The following is a 12962-nucleotide window of genomic DNA, read 5'->3' on the forward strand; positions in this document are numbered from 1 at the left end:
TTGTTACCAATACTTTCCAAGTGAAAATTCTTACCATGCACGCTTTGTCTTTAAACATGTAAGTATTGCGAATAAACTAATGGTTAATGCACTCAACTCAAAACAAAATTTTATGCTATGATGCGGTTCATGTTAATCTTAACCATTAGCCAATATGGTTTCAAAAAAAAAAAAAAAAAAAAAAAAAAAAAAAAAAACATTAACCAATATGACTCTTATCACGTATAAAATATTTTAATCGTTTGATCAACCCAGAATTATTGAACACAACACTTATGAAGTATTTTGTACTGTTTAACACAAAATTACTGGCACAAGTTTCTATACAGCTAGTAGACTTCAATATGTGATAGATTCAATCAAAGCTCTCTCACCTCAAGACTTATGAGGTGATACATCGTAATTCTTAATTGATTCAAATCACTTAACTATTATAATATAAGCCCCAAAGAAATAAAAATAAGCAAACCCTGCACATAATGAGCCAAGAAAAGGCAATGCACTGTCAAGCTCGTGCCTTTTTCAAAACTGGAACTCATACGCGACTCAACCTTCTTGTCTTTACATCATATCATGCTTCTTATGTCAAAACAAATCTTTTTTCGTGTTATATATATCATCGACCATCGTACCGGCCCGACCCATATCCAAAAACAACCGTCTCTACAAAGAAGCTCAAAGTGGAAATTCTTACTCCATCATCACCACACTAAACTCACCACGTCATTACTAGCAGAAATCTCAAGATAATATAAATTTTGTACATTTTTTTTTTTTTTTTTTTATTTTAAATCTGGGGAGAATCTTTTTCCACCATTTTTCTTCACTTTCACTTTTTAATCACACCATCTTTCTTTGCACCAACCAAACGCGGCGTTATCTCATTGCTTCTCCCAAAACAAGAGAGAAAAATTAATTTTTATATTTTGAACAACAACATCAACAAATGGTTGAAGCTAAAAACCTAATTTCGCCCCAAATTTCTCCTTCAATTTTCGATTTTTCCCTTAATTTGACTTGAAATCTTGAGCTTTAATCGCCAGAAATTTGGAGGAATTTGGGCGAATAATCGATAATTTGGGGATAAGTTTAATTTGGGTTTGATTATCGATAGTATTAGGGTTTTTTGCCACAACATGTCTGCAATAGTGTGTGGGAAGAGATCGTCAATTTTCGAGGAAATTCCATCGCCATCTTCGAAGCGAATTCGGTTTTCTTCATCTTCTTCTTCTCCGGTTCGATTTTCTGGTTCGCCTTTATTCTTGATTGATCATCTCATCGCCATTTTTCCTCATATGGACATGAAGGTTTCTTTTATTTTCTCTCTCCTTTGAATTTGCTATTAAATTTCTCTCTCTCTCTCTTTTTTTTTTAATATATATATAATGATTTCATTTTATTGAATTGAATTGATAGTTTATTTGATCTTTGATTTTAATTAAATAAATTAATATTTGGTTTAGTTTGTACTGTATAGATTATGTAGTACAAATTTTAGCGATATGTCTGAAGTGGAAATTTAATGTTGCAATTGAAATTGTTGGATGATTTTAATTTAATTAGCGATATGACTTGTGTAATGTTTTAGCTTTATTCTGGATTAATTCGATTTTGGTAGTCATTATTGAAGCGTGAGCCGAAATATTAGCAGTGTTTTTTTTATTGTAATTCATTGATCGACTTGGTGTCATTTCGTCTTTGATGGTATAAGGAGTAATTATTAATATGAGATCGCAGTTAAACGAATGGTTTTTGACTTGTTATTAGGAAGGACAATTCTCTATAGTACTACTGATTGAAAGTTTTATCGATGCACCTTGTAGATACTTGTTTCTCTAGAACTCATAAAACATGGTTAAACACTTAAACGTAAATCACAATGCACAAGGATGGTGATTGTTTCAGGAATTTTGTGTAAACTTTCTACTCAATCAGTTCTGTTTAAGCTTTCAAAGTTGTTAGTATTCTAGGTGTTTGGAAATATGTTTGATATTTCTTTGATATTTAATGGACCTATGATTTTGGAGAGGGGTATATTTTACAATGATAAAGTCAAATCTGTACTTAGGAAGGGATTTGCTCTTTGGAAGTGTGCATTTCTTGTTGAATGTATTATGAAGTTCCTGGTATTTGGGAGCTTGTGTCGGTTACTAACATTGAAATTATGGAGTATTAAGAGTGGTATAGCCACAATGCATAGGATATGTTTTTAGTTTATACTTCCTCCACTCCTTTTTACTTGCAACACTAAAAGTATCACGCTTGCCAATGCACAATTTAAACTATTAATATTTTTGGTTGCGTTTGTTTAAAATTTAAAGAAAAATAGATTTTAGTAAAGTACAAATTGAGACGATTCCAGCAAGACCCCACATGGCTACACATTTTTTTTTTCCTTAAATCACAATTTGATGTAATAAAAGAGGGTATGAATAGTGCCAAAATCGTAATGTTGCAAGTAAAATGGAGTAGAAGAAGTATGGTTTTTAGGATAGTAACCCTAAAGAAAATAGCTGTTGTTTCTTTTATAAGGAAATAATCTTTTTTTTAAGTATCAAATCATTTTTTTCTTATAATGGACAATCTTTTTTGTGGCCGTATCTCCACGGTATTGGATGGCTTGATTTATCCTAAAAGTTGATAGAGTCTTCATCTCCATCCTATGATAGTTGATGGAAGTGGGTTTAGATTACTGGATAACATTATGATTAGCAGCACAATGTCATCAGTTAACATTCTGAAGCGCTCCCATGGGGTATTATATCTATCTTCTGATGTAAAATAGTGCGATTTATTTCTTTTTCTTAATAATTTCTTTGCTTTTGCTTTTGTGGTGGCTCCTTGTCACCGTTTTTGGAGACCTAATCTTCAATTATTACCAATCCTTTACTCGACTCCGGCTTGGTGACCTAGGGGAGTATTGTGTGTCGTTCTGATTCGATACAGGATGCAACCTGTAAATGGTTCAGGCTAGGGATTCGTGATCCATTCCTTCTACTCATCTTGTCACAAAAAGGTGGCCAATTTCCTATCAAGAGGAAGGATTTTCAGTAATTTGTAAATTGGAGGGGCAAATGATGAAATTAAAAGAATTTATCTTGGGTGGTTTTTACACTCTATGTTCAGTTGACCATGTGATTGTTGAGTTGCCTTGTAAGTTGCTGCCTATCGAGTTGGGGGGGGGGGGGGGCTATGAGGCTGTTGTAAAGTAAAGCCTGCTCTTATCTATAATCGTTTTGCATCTTGTTCCTTGGGATGAAATCTGAATTTTTAATTCTAATATCTTTTTCATTATTTGACCTTTCCAGATCTCAGCGACCATTTTCAGGCTTTATGTGAAGCATTCCAATTTTATTTTCAGTGAGCTGTGTGGATGATTATTTATATTTTTGAGAGAAGAGGAACATGTTTGACAATCAATTTTGTGGCTATGTCTCCTTGGTTTTGAATGGCTGCATTTTATTCTCAAATTTGATGCTTTATTAGATGAGTCATCATCTCTGTATTAGAATTTTTTATTAAACAAAATTTAGAGTTATGGCAAACATTATGATGAGCTGCAAAATGTTGTCAGTTTTTAAAATTTTTCATTTGGTATTAGACCTACCATTTGATGTAAAATATTGTGCTTCTGAAGTCTGGTATCTGCTGTTTCTACTTTCAGTGCTTTTCTTTTTGTCGCTGCTATGTGTCACCTTTTTCTGATTTCTGGAGATTTGAGATCTTCACTATTATTATTATTTCTACCTGGCTATCTATATTTTAAATATCTGTTAAAATATTATTATATGAATAATGTAGTTATTTAATTTCACTTATGTGAATGTTGCTGCAGCTTATTGAGCAAGCACTTGAGAACAGTGGACATGATTTGGACTTGGCGATCAAAAGTTTGAATGACCTCCGATTAGGATCTGCTGATAATTTTCCAGGTACCACCACTACTTCAGACACCCACTCACAGCCAAACAATAAGCCACAAGGTAGGCATGGTATTATTGATAAGATTTTTCTTTATTTGGTGCTATTGTAATGATGCTGTATATCTTTTTGATATATGCAAAATCTTAAACATATTGCTCCTGTAGTTTTACCTTATAGATTTAGATTTTGAGTTTTCCTTCAGTTGCCCTGTTGGGAAAGTTCTTCCGTAATTTATTTATTTATTTATTTTTTTTTTTTATTTTTTTTTGTGATGTGTTTGAGTTCTTCAGCTGTCTTTTGCTGTTGTATGTATGTAGATATATTTTTTGGAGTAATGTTCATAATGATTGACCACTAGCTGTTCAGTTAGTAAAAGTTGCCAACATATGACAGTGCTTAGATTGCTTGCCAACAAAGTGTTCAAAGGTCCAAAAGTTCATTGGCTTTTGTTAGTCCTGCAGTAATATTCCTTTTTTTTTTTCCTAAAAAAAAGAAAAAGAAAAAAGAGCAATTGAATCAACCATCAGCATTTTTCTGCTGGTCTCTCATCTCCTTGGCTGTTACATGTCTTCGAATTTACCTCATATGGAGTACCTAGTCATGCATTAATGTATTGAACATAAACTGTGTGGCCTTTTACCAAACTTGCTCGCAGATCTTGGATATGCATTACAAGCAAGTTATTTAATTTTAGTAATAAACATTAGCATTTGAAGCCAGATTATCAGTTAGTAATATTATTAATGCATTAATAATATTTTCCACATTGACTTTTTTTGAGTACATTAGAAATGTACTAATAAAGAGTTTTGGCCGGCTTTTGGTTAACATGGGAAAGTAGTTATGTACTTCATCCGTTTTTTTCTTTAATCTCTTCCTCAAATTGTGTTTCAAGGAGCTATTAGTCAAGTAAAAAAGAATGGAAGGAGTATTATTCTATCTCAAAGATAAATGGGAAATGAAGAACTACAAAATTATGATATATGTGTCAAATGTAAAAGGGAGCCTAGAATCCCTTACTTGGATCCCTTTTAGTTATCTTTTCTTTAAATTACCGCTGATAACCCTCCTCTAAGGCAAGTCTTTCACCATCAGTATCTTGTAATTGGCATGTGTATTGAATGATACCCACACATTTTGAGGTTGGCAGCTGCGACGCCCCCAGGGGGGGGGATAATAATTTTTCTCCATCACTCTGCAAATCATATGCAGCATTTCTAGTTGTTGAACAAGAAGCTAAGGTTCGAAATGAATTTGGGTGCCTTTTTTACTCTTTTCATGGAGATATTGTTACCCTTTCTTTTCTCACTTAACACTTTTTTTGGATAGCAAGATAAAAGAGAAAGGAAGGGGAGGGAAGGAGGAGGAAGGGGAAGGAAAAGAAAGGGAGGGAGGGAGAAGGTGGAGCTCCATTTTCCCTCCAATTTTGGGGGGATGCTGTTCATTGAAGGAGGAAAACAGGATCCTCTCCCCTTCCTTACCCCACCCGTGACCAAACTTGGGCCCTTATTCTTCTCCCTTCCTCATTCTCAATTTCCTCTTATCCAAACAAAGTTTAAGTCTCTAATGTGACAAGGCATTTGGAAAATTTTCCTTGGGGCTTGAGGAGGTCCAAGATATACGCAGCCTTTCCTCTAACTAATAGGAGACTGCTAATGGGTAGTTGTATCTGAAAGTTCTGCACCTTTTACCTTGAACAGGGATGCAGTAATTTTTCTATCACCTTTTTCACTTGAATGGGGGAGGAGGGGGTCAAAGAAATTCATTGTCAAATGTGAATAGCAACCTTGCATTTAACTCAGACAAACCCTATAGACCCCTTTTTTTTCCTGGGTTTGGTTTATCATGATCCCTTTTTTCCCGGGTTTGGTTTATCATGACCCCTTTTTTTCCTGGGTAATTTTACATACCTGTATGACCCCTTTTTTTCCTGGATTTGGTTTATCATGACTATGGACTTATTTGGTGCCTTTGGTCCCTAGTTTTCTTGTTTGGAGTTATATTGGACTAAAACCTTGATGTACTAAAAAAAATCAAGATCAGGAAAGATTTCAAAATTTCTGGATTCATGTTTTAGAAAGAAGCTTTTACTAATTAGTTTCATAGAGACCCTAGACTTGTCTAGCTGTCTTTGAGTTTTGACTGAATTTGTTTTTCTGCTGGGGTATATTGTTTATACTAGTTAATTGTTCGACTGCTTTTTTTTACATGTGATCAGCTTTTCTATGGGAATTGCTTAACAAAAGGGGAAAATAGTTCTTTTGGGTGAATGGTATTCACTATAGAAAGATTCAAGCTACACAAATTTTGATCCATATTATACTTGCGATTTTTAGTACAACTGAATTGTTTCTCTGTTCATTTTGTTTTTGTAGTACATGGTGATGAAGGTGGATCCACTAGAGACTCGTTAGTATCCGAAAATTTGCCTAGGGATGGTGCTGAGTGGGTGGAGCTTTTTGTAAGAGAAATGGCCTCTGCTTCTGATGTAGAGGATGCAAGAACTTGTGCCTCAAGAGCTCTTGAGGCTTTTGAGAAAACTATATGTACTCATGTGAAAGCAGATGCTGCACAAAATTTCCAGCAGGTATTTTTTTGATGTCCATAAACTTTATAAGTCGGCAGGCTTGTCAGTTGTCATGGACTCATATATTGGAATTAACTGATAAAATTGTTAGATTGCTGTCATTTGCACCTTGTTTTATTCTTTCATCTCTCCATTTAACTTCTAGAATCAGTCAATGTTAGTGCTTGATTTTTCTATACAACGCAAAGTACAATCCCTTTCCCCTTCTCAAAAATAGCAGAGAAAAATGAAGGGTGGACAGATAGTGTTAGATGTAATTGTGCCATGCTTACATATTATGATACCTGCAGGAGAATTCAATGCTGAAAGAACAAGTTCAAGCTCTACTTCAGGAAAATGGAATTCTTAAACGTGCTGTGTCTATTCAACATGAACGTCAGAAAGAGTTTGAAGCCAAGTCACAAGAAGTGCAGCAACTTAAGCAGCTTCTGTCCCAGTGCCAAGAACATATAAGAACACTAGAGGTCAGCCTCAGAGCTTTGGTCATTTGGAATTATTTTAGAATTTTCTTGACCATGAGTGCCAAATACCATTTGATATGGGGTAGTACCAATTTTATCTTTTATTACGTAGATTTCTACATCTCCGCCTTTCTTATATCCTCATTTTTCCCTCTTAAGTCTAAATTCATCTAGAAAGTGGGCCTATTATGTTGAATGGTTTAAAACAGAAATTTAGCTGGATGGCCCCTTATACATGGACGGAAGTATTTTATGCCTTTATATTATTTTCCAACCTCTGAAGTTATTCTAATGCAATTTGATAGTTTATATTGCCCTAGGACATAATCCAACCCAGTCATACTATGCTGTGTGTACTACTTTGCTTTTGTCCTCTAAATCCTTCTCTATTTAACACAGTGGTATGAACTACTCTGTACTAGAAATGAACTATGTATGGTAGGTGAATTGACATTTTAGGAGTGAGGAACCCTTGCTCAATTTTTTTACTTCCTCATTTTTGAGGATTTTTTTATTTTATTTTATTTTATTTATTTACTACTCTATTACTCTACAATGTTTGCACCTTTTTCCTCCACCTTTCTCGTATACATACTCCTTTTATCTCACTTTACCCAATTTTTTTTATACCCACTCACCTCTCCTAGAAACAAGGGTCTAATGTAAACTGATACATAAAAATAAAAAAAAATAAAAAAAGAAAAGAAAAAAGGGAAAGATAATGACGGAGGGGGTATGTTTGCAAGAGGCACTGGGAGGAAGGTGGGAATCAGAATACAATTTGTCCAATATGTGTACATTGGATGAACTCTGAATTTGTCTTTCTTTGGATTCAAGAATTGGGATTGAGAATAAATGTTCATCTGTTGGTTGCAAACACCTCATCTTGCTGTCTGCAAGCTGCAACTACACAACACTGAATTTGTCAGTTTCTCTGCTTTTTGGTTGGAGAATTTTCCAATATCATAGCAGCTTTCCAAGATAAAAATTCCCACACTAGCTACCAGCCGAACCGCTGAAGAGTGAAGAACCTTCCGCAACTTCTGAATAATCTGAACTATCGCTTCACTATATTTACATATCTGCTCCTTTACTCAACACACACACCGTAAGGGACCTTAATATTTCATTCTTTTCCTCTAACAGAAAATCCCCCCCCCAACACACACACACACAAACAACACAAACACAAACGTTGATGTACCCATCCACTGGGGCAAATTGTGTCTAAGGGGCTCGTGATGTTCCTAATAAAGATGTGTATATTGTGTTGGTTCAATTAGTTGAACTGTCAGGCCTTGACTTTATTCTTTATTTGACTTAAATCCTCCCTCTGTAAAATTCTTGTTTGAGTCTCTTTGTATTGTTCAAGTCTTGGGAGATTGATCGATCATCTTCTGTTGAGCTTATCCACATGATTATACAAATAATGTTGTGTGTATTGCACAACATTCTGATTCTTTTTTATTTTTTAATGGTGTAGAACTTTTCTGGTTACCAATTCCGTAATTAGGGAATTTAGTTGAACTTTTCGATAATCTTGTCTTGTACTTCTGTATACTGATAGTCAATGTGCTGACTTGATCAGGTAAATAACTATGCTTTGGCGATGCACTTGAAGCAGGCTGAAGCAAATAATTCTATACCTGGTCGTTTCAATCCTGATATCTTCTAAGAATATGGCGTTGAATGGACATTGTAACTTAATGTATTGTCTTTGCAAGCTTTAGTTCCTTTCGGTCGAAGCATGCGGTCTGGACTGTTTTCAGATGTAGATTTAATTTATTAGATATATGAACCAAATATAAGGTATTACTCCGTAGTATATTTGATCGCTTGAAACCCACATTACAATGACTTGTACAAATTGTATTGCATTTTTGGTACTACATGTTATATACTTATATGGTTTGGATCTTGTATTTGGTGCAATATTATACTATACACTTTATAGCTTCCAAAACTTACAGAGCGATTTCCCTAAATAATGTTGAAAGAAATCAAAATTCCTTAAATACGCCCCTTTAAAGAAAATTCACAGTAGATCTGAGGAAGCTAAGGTTGATTGTTGGTTGTTTCCACCGCCCGATGCTGCTCATCGTCACCACTACTAGCGGTTTATTTAGCCCTAATTTATTGATGTGTAATAATTATATGAATTTGATTATTGCATAAATAACAGATCGTGTGCACCAAAAAAATATAAGTGAGATCGTGGAGTATTAATTTAGGTTCGTTTGCAATTGCTTGGGTTAAATACTATGATTTTTTTCATATGATAGAAACCGCTAATTGAATTAGCGGTTTCACAATTGCGAAAACCGTCAATTCAATTAGCGGTTTATTGGTGATTTATTAAATGTCCGTTGATGTGGACGGTAGTTTGAGAATTTTGTTAAAAAGGGGTATTTATATGGAATTTTGACATTTTCTAGCATTATTCATGGAAATCGCCCAAACTTATAGCCCGTTGTATAACCTTTTTTTTTTTTTTTTTTTTTTTTTTTTTGAGTTTAATAGGATAGAATAGAGCAGAAGTGGCACCTGCTCACTAGTTAAAAAGTTGAATCTCAAAGGAGATATGAAACTAAACCAAGGTATGAATCAATCGATGGAAAAATGTTATTGAAAGAGATGAGAATTACAAGAATTGGTGTATTCAAAAGTCATTGTTCGTGCCTTTGTGGCTCCACATGAGGATATGGGTGGTTTTGAGATAACAAGGCTCATGAAAATCAAAAGGTCCTAAGGGGATTTCGACCCCTAAAGACTCACGTACTGGAATTTGATCCCACAAACTAATTGTTGTACAATGTACTACGTAAGTCTTTACAGTTGGCTAAGTTTTGCTTGGTTATCATTTTCTATAATGATACTACATGCTTAGAGTCACCCCTGAAATATTTAAAGTTATCTTGAAATAGGAGTACAGTTAAATTACTTTACATTTGGAATACACAAAAGGTTTTGGAGATATATTGACCTAACAACTTCATTGACCAAGTCTACCAGCTCGAACTTTACAAAGCCTTATCCACAAACATTCATAAGGTCAATTTTACATGTACTTAACAATAAAAAGCTAAAATCTAAAACCTAGCATTAGCCAACTATATACCATGCACAACCTTCGAAGTTTTAGTGTTACAACGAGATTTCATCATAATCTTGAACTCATCAAAATTAACCATACCATCTCCATCAACATCTACCTTCTTAATCATCTCTTTACAATCTTCTTCCATATAACTCCCTTCTTTTAACCCTAATGAAGATAAAACTAACCCTAATTCTTCCTTTGTAATTAATCCATCATTATTTCCATCAAACACATTAAAAGCTTCCTTCAAATCTTCTTCATCATCATAATCAAAATCATTAACCTTTTTTTCTTCTTCATTTTTCTTCTCCTTCTTTCCCTTAACCAACTCATAATACAACTCTCTAAACTCACCAAGATCAACAAACCCATCTTTGTTAGAATCCAACTTTTCAACCAATTCTTCTACATCTTTTGTTGGCACAATCATTCCCATGTTGTTAAGTGATTCTTTGAGCTCCTCTTTAGTTATAAACCCGTCTCCATTCTTGTCAAACGTATCGAAAACTTGCTTTAGATCATCATCATCATCCTTGTTCATCATCATGTCCTTTGTATTCTCTTTAGGAGAAGAAATAGGTTGCAAGGGAGAAGTAGAGGAAGATAAGAAGGGTTTTTTGACATGTAACAATAATTTTTTAGGGCTTATTAAACTACTAATGAAGATAATTGATAATACTAATATGAGTATTGGTACAATCATTATTTTGGGTAAGATTTTTGTTTGGCAAATAGCAAAACAAAGAGAAACAAAGAGGGTGAATATATATAGAAAGTGGAGAATTGTGTAAGGAATTATTTTTTTTTAAAAAAAACCAAGTAAAAATAAAAATAAAAAAAGTTTGACACTTTTTGTTACTATTATATACAAGTAATTAAAGTGAAGGCACTACAAATTACGCGTTTGGTACGTGTGGACTTTTCGATGCCCTACAAACCGCGTTAGATGTAAATAATAATACTAGTAAATGACTAAATCAGTGCTTTTCTTTAGGCATGGCTTTCAAATAATAATACTAGTAATTGATGCTCATTGGGTCTACTATCTAAAATATCAGATCTTACCCTATAACAATAAATATACCTACATAAAAAATTGGCTTCTTTTATAACTTGAATTTTTGGATAATGTTTTCATATTTTATTTATTTATTTTTTCCGCTTTGTAGCTGTAAATATACCTACAAGATTAATAGTAGGGGTTAGTTTCAAGGCCGGATTAATAGATATTACAACAAAGTATAATAACATCGGCATGAGTCAACCTAATCAAAAAGAATGTATTTAGATGTTTAATTGTTAACTAATTATAGTCTTGTATTACGTGATTTAACTTTTTAAAGATAATTCAAAATATCGTTTTGTTTGGTGCAACTCTTATAATCATTTTTTATACACAAAACAGTTTTCTTCTTCAAGATTGTGTTACGTATGTGAGTGAAAGGAGGATTATATTGTACGTACTACGGTCCAACTGTTTAGGAAGATAGGAGTTTCTCCTTTACAACTTACAAGTACAACTTAAGTAGTACGGGTCGAAGTACTGGACAATTACTAAGCAACTAGACAATTTTTTTTTATAAAAAACAATTACTTGACCTTTTAACTTGTTAGGTGTGATTTAGGGTAATCATGAGATAACTCTTAATAATTGAAGTCATTATATATAACCACATGAAGTGTTGATAATTCAGGACAATAGAATAATAAGGTTGTTTATAATAATTGAAGTCATTATATTAAACCAGCTAGTCTTTATCCTTTCTTCAAATTTTGAATATGGAGCAAATTATTAGAGACGGAGAATGTACTATACAACTTATCTCGTAGATAAAAACGTTAATAATGAGATCACCATAGATCTTTGAAGTTTATGAGAATCCACTTATGATCATGCTACTAAAATTAAGAATGTATTACATAGTACATAGTTATTAAAGTATATTAGTCGATGCAATAACTCGGTTATAATTTTTCTGTCACAAAAAAAAAAAAAAAAAAAAAAAAAAAAAAAAAAAAAAAAGGAACTCGGTTCTAATTTCACTTAAGATTGTTTTGGCTCAAAATTGAACCATAGCCAGTAAATTGGATCGGACTTCAGATATGTGCTAGCCTAACCCAGTAGGTACTCTTTTAATTTTGGGCCTTGTTAGTCCTTCAAATTCTTGGGCCTTGTTAGTTTTCATACATTGGGCCTCTACATCATGGATGAAAAGTAGTAAGCCCAACATTATAAAGAGGTTGGGTACATTCTTTTGGCCCAATATTTAAATTTGTGTAATGCTATACATAACCCTTAGGATTACAAATAAGCATTTAAAATCTTTCCTTTTTTGGTATAAGTTTAAAAATGCATGACAAAATCACGCGCAAATTAGTGTAATTAATGAACATATTTCATTAATACTTTTCTCTTTTAGTTTCTTATACATAGCCCTTAGAGCTTCATATAGCATTTTCCTTAAAAATTTTATCCTAAATTTTTTTTAGAAGCATCAAGCATGTTGGCAGTTAGTTTAGTTTCTATGCCAAACATTGAACAAACTTCATCGCAAATCACCTGCAACAAATTAAGATTGCGGAAAAGCAACCATAAGTTTGTCAAATTTGACAAAAATGTAGCAATTGTAATTTGTAAATGCTAATTTAATCAATTACGAGTATATTTTATTTTTAAGCTTTCAATTGTCTCGTACAACTTGTCGATTTGCAAAAATAATTAAATAATTAAAAGATGATACCTCAATCCCTTTACTATATTTTAAATAAAATAAAAATGTTGTAAAATTGAGTTCACAAATGATTTGATTGTAAATGCTGTTCATCAACTGACTTCTTTTATCGATAGTATTATTTTATAACGAAGTTTGTCATTTGACTCATTTTTCAT

At 33.3% G+C, this 12962-nt stretch overlaps 2 protein-coding genes across 3 annotated transcripts; one reads left to right on the forward strand and one right to left on the reverse strand.

Moving 5' to 3' along the window:
- The first annotated feature begins 614 nt into the window (after positions 1–614).
- LOC110707985 lies at positions 615–8935 on the forward strand. Of its 2 annotated transcripts, none has more exons than XM_021886079.1 (5): positions 615–1307; positions 3836–3932; positions 6300–6511; positions 6802–6975; positions 8561–8935. In XM_021886079.1, the coding sequence occupies exons 1-5, from the start codon at positions 1137–1139 to the stop codon at positions 8645–8647; spliced, it is 741 nt and encodes a 246-aa protein (XP_021741771.1). In that variant the 5' UTR covers positions 615–1136; the 3' UTR covers positions 8648–8935. The 2 variants fall into 2 exon arrangements, with proteins under 2 accessions (XP_021741771.1, XP_021741770.1); XM_021886078.1 differs by having other exon boundaries at positions 621–1307; positions 3836–3983.
- A 926-nt stretch (positions 8936–9861) lies between these two features.
- On the reverse strand, positions 9862–10921 carry LOC110707986 (calmodulin-like protein 3). Its single transcript, XM_021886080.1, has one exon. It carries the CDS (start codon positions 10773–10775, stop codon positions 10083–10085), a length of 693 nt encoding a protein of 230 aa, XP_021741772.1. The 5' UTR covers positions 10776–10921; the 3' UTR covers positions 9862–10082.
- Between the last annotated feature and the right edge of the window lie 2041 nt (positions 10922–12962).

Source organism: Chenopodium quinoa, unplaced genomic scaffold, assembly GCF_001683475.1.
Source record: "Chenopodium quinoa cultivar QQ74 unplaced genomic scaffold, ASM168347v1, whole genome shotgun sequence".
Classification (NCBI taxonomy): domain Eukaryota; kingdom Viridiplantae; phylum Streptophyta; class Magnoliopsida; order Caryophyllales; family Amaranthaceae; genus Chenopodium; species Chenopodium quinoa.